The sequence below is a fragment of the Eretmochelys imbricata genome, chromosome 20, assembly GCF_965152235.1.
Source record: "Eretmochelys imbricata isolate rEreImb1 chromosome 20, rEreImb1.hap1, whole genome shotgun sequence".
Lineage (NCBI taxonomy): Eukaryota > Metazoa > Chordata > Testudines > Cheloniidae > Eretmochelys > Eretmochelys imbricata.
In genome coordinates, this window is record NC_135591.1 from 9,572,334 (window position 1) to 9,582,507 (window position 10,174).

The 10,174-nt window shown below is 54.1% G+C and overlaps 1 protein-coding gene across 1 annotated transcript; it reads right to left on the reverse strand.

The window, feature by feature from the left end:
* Window positions 1-6,106: 6,106 nt before the first annotated feature.
* On the reverse strand, window positions 6,107-9,111 carry LOC144277807 (resistin-like). Its single transcript, XM_077838807.1, has 3 exons — window positions 8,994-9,111; window positions 6,661-6,738; window positions 6,107-6,240 (listed from the first exon to the last, which is right to left on the reverse strand). The coding sequence occupies exons 1-3, from the start codon at window positions 9,109-9,111 to the stop codon at window positions 6,107-6,109; spliced, it is 330 nt and encodes a 109-aa protein (XP_077694933.1).
* Window positions 9,112-10,174: the final 1,063 nt, after the last annotated feature.

Here is a 10,174-nt window from a genome sequence, read left to right on the forward strand (position 1 = left end):
AGCCCGGTCCATGCTCCAGTCCCCGGCTTGCTGAGCTTAGCCGGCTGGAGCTGGAGAACAGAGCTACCCCTGGGCTCTGCGGCCTGTGGGTCCTGCCCCAGCCATGTGACGTGGGGGGCAGCAGGTGTTCGGTAACCCTGATCCAGGCTGTGCCCCTAGGACCAGTCCTCCTGTACCTCACACCCTTATTGCAGGATATGGAGCAGAAACACGGGGCCAGATCCCCATCTGGTATATATCAGTGTCGCTCCACAGATGACAGGGGAGCAGACTTACGTCAGCGGGGCTCTGGCCATGACTCTTTGGCACCGCTCTGGTGGGCTGCGGCACGTGGGCTGCTCTGACTGCAGTCCGTTGGCACTAGGTGGCCTTGCAGAGCAATCAGGGGGTGTGAAATTCCAGAGCCATCCCAGAGCCTCTTGGAGCTCCTAGGAACAGGGAACTCAGGGGCTGCAGGGAGAGGAGCCTGGAGCAAATATCACCCCAGGGCTGCTTGACACAGGAACAACATCTGACAAGGTCAAAAGAGAATCACCAAATGCCCCCAGCAGCTGGGTGGGCAGTGGGCTGCCCTCCCACCCAGGCCCTGCTACTGGGGACAGAGGCCAAGTGAGCCAGAGGCCCCCACATGCTCAGCCCCTGTCCCCAGCAGCCGAGCCCAGGCTGAGAGCGGGCTGCCTGGCACCCAGCCAGGCTTTCAGGCAGAAGCGGCTCCGTCCTGCTCCCCGCCTGCCTGCCACAGAGAACGGCTGAACATGCCAGGGGGTGGCTCAGGAAGAGAAGGGCAGAGCCTGTCTCCCACCCCACCTCTGGTAGGAGAATCGGGGGGGGGATGGGACGGGGGACTTGACCCTCTGTGCCCCCCATGCATCGCCTCTGCCTGTGGGGCTGGAACTAGAAGGCACCACCCAGCGGTGTGAGCCCAGGGGAGAAGGGGAGCAGCCAGTGGGGATAGCTGCAGTGGGCGGCATGCTGTGACTTCAGGGCGAGGTGATGAACTTTCTGTACCTTTCCCAAGCTGCAAACCCCTTTGCAAACATGGGGCCAGCTGCCGCCTCTGCTGTGCTTTTACCTCCATGTTGAACTGACGCTCCAGGTGCCAAGTGCTGACAGCTGAGGGCTGTTAACTCGCGATGATCCTCTGTTCTACTACAGACACCCTACAATAGACTGGCTCCCAGGGGTTTGTCGGGGGAGGCGGTGGCCGGGCCACGAAGACATCTGCTCAAGGTCTGGGATCACCCGGGGAGGCTGAGGCAGGTGACATCAGGTCTGGAAGGTTATAAAAGGCAGGGGCTGATCTATTTTGGGTCTTTGTACGTTTTCACCAGCTAAAGAGGAGGGGCACCCCAGAGCGACCCCCCCGCAGCTGCTGCAGGATCCTGACGAGGTAAAGGGGATCCTGCGACCTGAACTCAGACAAACCCCGAAGGGCTCCCAAGGGAAAGGCGAGCTCGTGAGCGGCACTGCGGTGGGAAATGGTTGTTTCCTTGTGATCTGGGCTCTCTGGGCTCTGTTAAGTGCTAGAACCCTGCACGTGGTGTCTTGTGTGCTCCATGCTACACTGAACACCTGGCCCCTGGAAGAGGGAACCCAGCTGGCCAACACCTTTGGGGGGAGTTCTGGGAGAAGTGGGGTGTGACGCTGTATGGAATATGGGAGACCATTTATAATACTAGTTTCAGAGTAGCAGCCGTGTTAGTCTGTATCCACAAAAAGAACAGGAGGACTTGTGGCACCTTAGAGACTAACAAATTTATTTGAGTGTAAGCTTTCATGAGCTACAGCTCACTTCATCGGATGCATTTGTAGTCACTAAGGTGCCACAAGTACTCCTTTTCTTTTATAATATTAGTGATACCAATATTATAAACTTGCAAGGAATCTGACCAGATATGTCGTGTGAAGTATCTGCAGAAATGTTATGATTTGCCAAATATGTTTATCTTGTTTATGTACTGGTATCACCTTTGTATTGGGAGTGTATATGATTTAATTGGGGATTGGTCCTGCTTTGAGCAGGGGGTTGGACTAGATGACCTCCTGAGGTCCCTTCCAACCCTGATACTCTATGATTCTATATGTATGTCTGTATTTCAAACTTGTGCTGTGCATCTGGGTGACAGCCCCACACTGATTGGCATCAGCACTGCCTTGCCTGCTTGATGGCCCATCAAGGGACATCGACTGTACAATGAGCCTATTGAAAGGAACCAGGGAAGACACCCTATGTCTCAGCAAGGCATGCAGGGGCATGCCTATGCTATGGACACAACTCTAAGGGCACGTCTTCATTAGCAATGTTAACAACGAGGAGGCCGGTGGCACCTTAAAGACTTAAGGATATGTCTACACTACGAAATTAGGTCGAATTTATAGAAGTTGGTTTTTTAGAAATCGGTTTTATATATTCGAGTGTGTGTCCCCCCACAGAAAATGCTCTAAGTGCATTAACTCGGCGGAGTGCTTCCACAGTACCGAAGCTAGAGTCGACTTCCGGAGCGTTGCACTGTGGGTAGCTATCCCACAGTTCCCGCAGTCTCCGCTGCCCATTGGAATTCTGGGTTGAGATTCCAATGCCTGATGGGGCTAAAACATTGTCGCGGGTGGTTCTGGGTACATATCGTCAGGCCCCCGTTCCCTCCCTCCCTCCGTGAAAGCAAGGGCAGACAATCGTTTTGCGCCTTTTTTCCTGAGTTACCTGTGCAGACGCCATACCACAGCAAGCATGGAGCCTGCTCAGCTCACTGTCACCGTATGTCTCCTGGGTGCTGGCAGACGTGGTACTGCATTGCTACACAGCAGCAGCAACCCATTGCCTTGTGGCAGCAGACGGTGCAATAGGACTGGTAGCCGCCATCGTCATGTCTGAGGTGCTCCTGGTCGCCTCTGTGAGGTCAATCAGGAGTGCCTGGGCAGACATGGGTGCAGGGACTAAATTTGGAGTGACTTGATCAGGTCATTCTCTTTAGTCCTGCAGTCAGTCCTATTGAACCATCTTATGGTGAGCAGGCAGGTGATACGGATTGCTAGCAGTCCTATTGCATCATCTTCCGCCGGGCAGGCAAGAGATGAGGATGGCTAGCAGTTCTATTGTACCGTCTTCTGCCGAGCAGCCATGAGATGTGGATGGCATGCAGTCCTTCTGCACCGTCTGCTGCCAGCCAAAGATGTAAAAAATAGATGGAGTGGATCAAAGCAAGAAATAGACCAGATTTGTTTTGTACTCATTTGCAAACCCCCCGCCCCCTGTCTAGGGGACTCATTCCTCTAGATCACACTGCAGCCACTCACAGAGAAGGTGCAGCGAGGTAAATCTAGCCATGTATCAATCAGAGGCCAGACTAACCTCCTTGTTCCAATAAGAACAATAACTTAGGTGCACCATTTCTTATTGGAACCCTCCGTGAAGTCCTGCCTGAAATACTCCTTGATGTAAAGCCACCCCCTTTGTTGATTTTAACTCCCTGTAAGCCAACCCTGTAAGCCGTGTCGTCAGTCGCCCCTCCCTGCGTCAGAGCAATGGCAAACAGTCGTGCATCTGAGTTGAGAGTGCTGTCCAGAGTAGTCACAATGGAGCACTCTGGGATAGCTCCTGGAGGCCAATACCGTCGAATTGTGTCCACAGTACCCCAAATTCGACCCGGCAAGGCCGATTTAAGCGCTAATCCACTTGTCAGGGGTGGAGTAAGGAAATCGATTTTAAGAGCCCTTTAAGTCGAAATAAAGGGCTTCATCGTGTGGACAGGTGCAGGTTTACATCGATTTAACACTGCTAAATTTGACCTAAAGTCCTAGTGTAGACCAGGACTAACAGATTTATTTGGGCATAAGCTTTCGTGGGTAAAAAAACCCACTTCTTCAGACCCACTTTTTCACTCCATGCCTCTGACGAAGTGGGTTTTTTACCCATGAAAGCTTATGCCCAAATAAATCTGTTAGTCTTTCAGGTGCTACCGGACTCCTCGTTGTTTTTGTGGATGCAGACTAACACGGCTGCCCTCTGATACTTGCTAGCAACGTTAAAGCACTGCTGTGGCCGCACTTTAATGTGGCTTGTGTCGTCGCGGCATAGCGCTGGGAGAGAGCAAAAACCCACCTCCACGAGGGGCATAGCTCCTAGCGCTGGGGCACTGTCTACACGGGCACTTTACAGCGCTGAAGTTTGCAGAGCTCAGGGGGGTGTTTCTTCACACCCCATAGTGAGAAAGTTGCAGCACTGTAAAGTGCCAGCGTAGACAAGCCCTAAGTCTTCCAGGCCACGTCCTGTGAAGCTTGAATTTGGAACAAAAGAAATACAAGCTGCCTGATAAAAGACTATAAAAGGCAGCTGCATCTTCTCCGTTTTGTCTTCATTCCTGTTTCTTACCTCTGGAGTAACCATTGTACAAAGGAAGCTCTGAACAAAGGACTGAATGACCCATCCAAGCTGTGGATGTGTTCCAGAGGGACTTTCAAGCCAGCAAACTCACCAATACTGCTAGGAACCTGGTATATGGACTTTGAAGTCTTTGCATGTATGTGACTGCTTCACCATTTAACATCTCTCTTCTTGTTCTTTCTTTTTTCTTTATAATAAACCTTTAGTTTTAGACACTAAAGGATTGGCTGGCAGCATGGTATTTTGGGTAAGATCGAAGCCTATGCTGACCCGGTACTATGGCTGACCCTTTGGGGTCAGAAGAACACTTTGTATAGTGAGCAGAGTTTTAAATAACTTCTCACTTTACTAGACCTATTTGCTGATTGGGAACCAGAGAACTGGAATGCAATAAAGGGGGCTGTGTGATTTCTCTTTTGCATCTTGATAACCAGTGTGGGAATCAGAATTACAGTTTGTGACTGTTTGAGGAGTTTAACTTCAGTTTTCAGAGTAGCAGCTGTGTTAGTCTGTATTTGCAAAAAGAAAAGGAGTACAGTGGCCACTGAATGCATCCGATGAAGTGAGCTGTAGCTCACGAAAGCTTATGCTCAAATAAATTTGTTTGTCTCTAAGGTGCCACAAGTCCTCCTTTTCTTTTAACTTCAGTGTTATACACCAGTCTTGGGAGGATCTGCTCTCCCTTTTGCAGCCTGCCCTGACCTTGGCATTTCCAGTGAGTGCTACCCCAGGCACACCGGGTCATAGGGGGGTTTAAGTTCCTGGGCTATTTTGGGGTCAGTGTTGGGCCTGGGGGCCTAAGGCAGGTGGGCTGTGGAGCTCCGTTTCTGTGAAGGAGTGAGAGTCAGTGCCCAGGAAATGTGCCCCAGAGGCCACAGGAGACATCAGTGCTGCAGCCTGCTGAGACCACGGGAAGCTCAGAGCACCCAGGGGGAAGGCGGGGGTGTGTTCAGTATCTGGACCCCCATAGCGATCTGGTGAGCCACCAGCAGGGACAGCCCGACCTGATCTGGGACAGAGGCCTGTATGGGGTGTCAAAATTTGACTCAGACTCACAATTTATCAGACCACTCTGTTTTATTAGCAAAGCTGCTCTGCTAATACATTTAGAAGTGAGCCCCCCGAGTGGGGCTTGTGTCTTTTAATTTATACAGTTTTTTGGAGAACAAGTTACAGAGAAGTTACAGACAAAAGAAGAAAAAGATTTTAGTCACCACCCTTCGAGATCCCTGAGACCAGTCATGTATCTTCAATTACCTGCCACCCTTAACAATCTCCTTTAACAGCTTCCAGTCAACTTAACTAATTGCCCTTCACACCTTCCATTCTGATGCCTGCTTCTTAGACCTGCTGGCTCTATCTTAATTGCTTCTCCATTCAAAAGCTAACTGTCCCTATGTGTGCTCCCTCAGATACTTTGTAACATGTTTTGGCATGCCCTCTCATATACAATGTATCCAGCATGTCCCCTTATACAATGTTATACTTCCACAGGGGGAAATAGGAGAGGGAGGCAGAGTTGTGCCCCCCTGCCTGTGCTCTGGCCCTAGGTACCAGAGCCCTGGAGTCAGGGGAAGAACTGAGCCAGAGAAGCATCAGCAGACCCAGATCCAAGTTTATTCATTGCACTGGGCACAAGAGGCCCAGCATGGTTATGTGCCAGGGCCCAGGGCAGGGGCAGCAGGCCGGGTGGGGCTCTCCGGTGCCCCAGGCTGGGGCTGGGCATCACTCCAGGCCTATCTTGCAGCAGCGTGCGGCCGTCCAGTCGATGCCGGCGCACTGGCAGTGGCAGGTGGAGTCGGTGTGAATGTCCCAGGAGCCGCAGCCCATTCCGCAGGCGCAGCCCGTGGGCTTGTACCCTGTGGGGGGATGGGGGAGGTGGGGTTAGGGAAGCAGCTGGTGGCAGGATGGGAGTCATGGGCGGCAGTGAGGTGCCCTGCTGTCTCCTCCTCCCCAGCCCCCAGGGCATGGCCCTGTGGCTCCCTTGCAGCCAGGCCACTGCCCAAGCAAGGGAGGTCAGTGAGACGTCCCAGGGGTCTGATCCAGGGGCCCACATTGGTCCCAGTTCTACAGCATCCAGTGCCCCCAGGGACTCGGGAGTGGTGCGAATGCCATTGCTCCAGGCACCTGGCAGCGTAAGTGCAGGGAGGCCCCAGTCAGGCTGGTGGTCCATCGCTGCCCCAGCTCAACACCCCCCAGGACTGCAGAGGGGGTGGGGTCTGGGCCCCAACGGCCCCTCCCTCCTTGGGCCTGTGGGGCACTCGGGAAAGTTCTCTCACCTGCTGGGCAGGAGACAAGTGCCCCACGCGCCGAGACGTCCTGGCAGAGTAGCTTGGCTTTGGCCAGGGTGGCGGACACTGCAAGGCAAGAGGCAGAGTTGTAGCCAGCAGGACCCTGGGTGCAGAAAGGCTGCCCCTCCCCCCAGGCTCAGGTGGAGAGAAGCTGCCTCTGCCCCAGCTGTTACCTGCACAGGTGGAACCCACCCAGCCCCACTCCATGTGGCGCTCTGCTCCCCCGAGTGGTGGCTGGGCTACATACAGCCGCAGCGCCAGGAGCTGGGTGCTCTCTCACTCAGGCAGTAGAGCAGCGGTTCTCAGTTTTCAATCCATGGGCCACATGCGGCCCACATAGCGCACAATTGTGGCTCAGCTGTGTGCTAAAAAATTTTCAAAATTTGCCGCTCTGATCTGGAAGCTGGCTGAGAGGGGAGATAGCATCTGGCAGCCTGCTGGACAGCTCCTGCCAGCCGGGGGCTGGTGAGTGCCACAGGGGGACAGGGTGCGAGAGAGTGGGTCTCTGGGCCGGTTTGTGGGGAGGGGGGGCACTCTGGGAAATGAGGAGCTGGGGGACGCTGGGAACTAGGCTTTTGTGGGGGTTCTGCAACACCCCCAGGTTTTAGGCTGCCCGGCCCCATGCTGTGGGGTCTGGCTGCCCTGCCACGTGCTGTAGAGGAGTCTCTGGGCGGGGGCCAATGGGCATAGGGGACAGTGGAGGGCTTTGTGGGGGGGCGCTGTGGTTCTCAACCTGCAACCCACGTAACACATTGTGGGCCGCATATGGTTGAGAACCACTGCAGTAGAGGCTCCTGCTTTGAGATCTGGAGGTCCCGGGTTTGATGCCTGTTGCCCACAGCCGCCCAGAAGAGTGTTATCCAGGGGAAGCCAATGGGCATCCAGAAAGACCGCCCCCCCCTCTGCCCTGGGCTGTGAACAAAGGGCAGGGGCAGAGGCAGCAGAAATAACTCCTAGCTGCTTCCCCCTGCCGATACACTCATGTCTGTGCAAGCAGCAGCCCGCCATGGTCTGCAGGGTGCTGGGACAGCTGCATGGGCTGGCGTGGGTGAACTTGGATGCTGCAGCTCATATCAGGCCCCCTCCGCCACCTTACCCTCCTGGTAGCCCTGTGTGTGGGCTGAGGAGGGGCTGAGAAGGGTGGACTGAGAGACCCCAGCCAGTCCTGCTCAGCCCCTGGGGTGAGGTGGTGCTCGCTGTGCAGATGTCACCTCATGGACCTGGTCTCCAGATGCTCCCATGGGGTGACTGACCAATCCAATGGGTCTGTGGCTAAGGCACTGGGCTGGGCTGGCCTGCAGGAGATGTGGGTTTAATTCCTGCCTCTGTCCCCAACTCCCTGTGTGAGTCTCTTGGTCCCTCTGGGCTTCGGTTCCTCTCTGTGCAATGGGCGTGACGATCCATCTCTTGGCAGCTCTTTGGGGCAGGGAGCATCTCACCATGGCCTGTGCAGCGCCTGGCATGATGAGGCCCAGAGCGCAGCCACTGGAATAGAACTAACAGAAATGCCGGCTCCGGCCTGAACTGAAGCTAAGGAACAGGAAGCCCCAAGGGTTCTAGCTCCCCCTCGCCCCGTTTACACACTGAACGGGGCTGGCTGGGAGCAGAGCTGGGATGGGCAGTGAGAGAGCTTCCCTGGGTGGGTTGGCAGAAGTAGGGATCGAACATGGGACCCCTGGAGTCTCTGCTGTCTAAGTCAAAGCCCCAGGCCTCTCAGCTCAGAGGCAGTAGCAGAAACTATGTGGCCCAACCACTAGATAGCCACAGTTTGGGGTACAAATAATTTTGCTCTTGTGTGTGGGCTTGTTCCACCTCCCCCTCATGTGTTATACCTGTTTCCCCACACCATCTCCAGTGTATTCTTACTGCAAACACTTGGGTGCCAGCTGCATTAGGTGCCTGCAGGGTTTGGCAGTGGCTGAGCGGGAGTTACGTGGCTCGCAGGGTGTCTAAAAACACAGCACGTTTGTGGATCTGGGCCAGAGAGGCAAAGTGACTTACTCATGATCACACAGGGCGTCTGTGTCAGAGGGGGAGCTTGAACCCAGACCACCCCAGTTGAAGGCTTACGTGCTAATCACTGTACCATCCTGCCCGGGCTCACTGCTCAGCTGTGCATTAGTGAGATATGACCCAGGCAGTGTGAGTGACTGGCTCCCAGCACATGATGAATTGCAAAGCCAGCTCCCTCGCCCAGTCTGGGGGCTCAGAGCAGAGATTGCCAGAGCTTCTCCTTTAGCTGCAAAGTCCTACCCCCTGCTTCCCCTAGCTGGGAAACCCCATCTCTGTGGGAGACACCCCCCGGTCCAATGGACAGTTACAGATGGAACTAACTGCTGCCTGCACCTTCAGATCGACCATGCTGTCAATGTTGCACTGAGCATCCGTGTGGCGTGCGGGCATCATGAGGGCGAGCAGCAGGAACACGGCAGCCTTCATCACGGTAGGTGCTGAGCCACCTGCAGGGGAGAGACCCCGTCAATGCGTGAGACCCCAGGACAGGAGCCCTCTGGAACCCATGGCCAGAGCCAAGGTGCATTCACAAGGCATCAGAGCGGGGTACAGGCATGTGGGAGTGAGGGTCAGAGGGGGGGACAGGCAGGCCCAAGGGTGCAGGAAAGGATGGCAGGGATTTCCTTAGGGGGTGTACACCCCCCCTGAATGTCTCCAACACTCCACCCCCTCCCCCCCCACCCCCATCCCCAGTGATGAGCCAGTTCCATGCAGTGTTGCCAGTTTAGTCAGTTGGAAATTTGAATTGAAACTGAAACATTGATACACACTTTAAAAGCTTATAAAGCACATGATAAAATACTTGTACCCGAGAAAGCATAATGGGTTTGAAAAGTTTGAACAAAGACCAGCTTCCTCACACAGCTGTTATTTATGACAAGGTAGGCACATTTGTTTCAGCTATATTGGCCAACATAATAATTTCCGAGTACGATTGGTAAGCCAGGTCTGAGTGAGCTGTCCCCTGACAGCCAGTGATGAGCCAGGGGGTGGGTGGAAAGGCTTCAGGACCAGATAGTATTTGCATGAATACACCTACTCTGCCTAGGTATCCAGCAGACAGAGCTGTGTTGGCCAAGTGCGGCGGGATGGGCCAGCTGCCCCACACACGTATCCCAGGTGTCAGTCAGGATCATACTCTGTGTGGCCAGCCCATCCTGCTGGGACACGCTATTCCTCGCAGAGGCACCCTGTAGCCCCCATGTTCACCATTTGTATATAATTGTGATACTGCATATAAAACAGGCCAGGTAAGGTATCGTGGGAAAAGTTATGATCTGATGAAAGCCACTGTTCTGTCTAAATATGTGTATCTTGAGCCCATATGAAGTTATGGGAATTGTGTTGTATGGTTGTCACTAAAACATGCTGTGAGTTGTGGAATCACTCAGATATAGCTCCCCAGAAACAACAAGGGAGCTAACCAGTGCCCGGGTGTGTGTCAACCATCAACAGCCATTGTCCAGCAAGGCAGCTACAATTTAATGAC

What these genes read in the sequence shown, in the direction of transcription:
- LOC144277807 (XM_077838807.1), bottom strand. Translation starts at nt 9,111, where the DNA reads ATGAAGGCTGCCGTGTTCCTGCTGCTCGCCCTCATGATGCCCGCACGC. An exon ending in GGCAGCAGTTAGTTCCATCT is followed by an intron (nt 6,739 to 8,993) that starts GTAACTGTCCAT and finishes CTTGCCTTGCAG; the next exon opens with TGTCCGCCACCCTGGCCAAA. An exon ending in ACTTGTCTCCTGCCCAGCAG is followed by an intron (nt 6,241 to 6,660) that starts GTGAGAGAACTT and finishes ATCCCCCCACAG; the next exon opens with GGTACAAGCCCACGGGCTGC.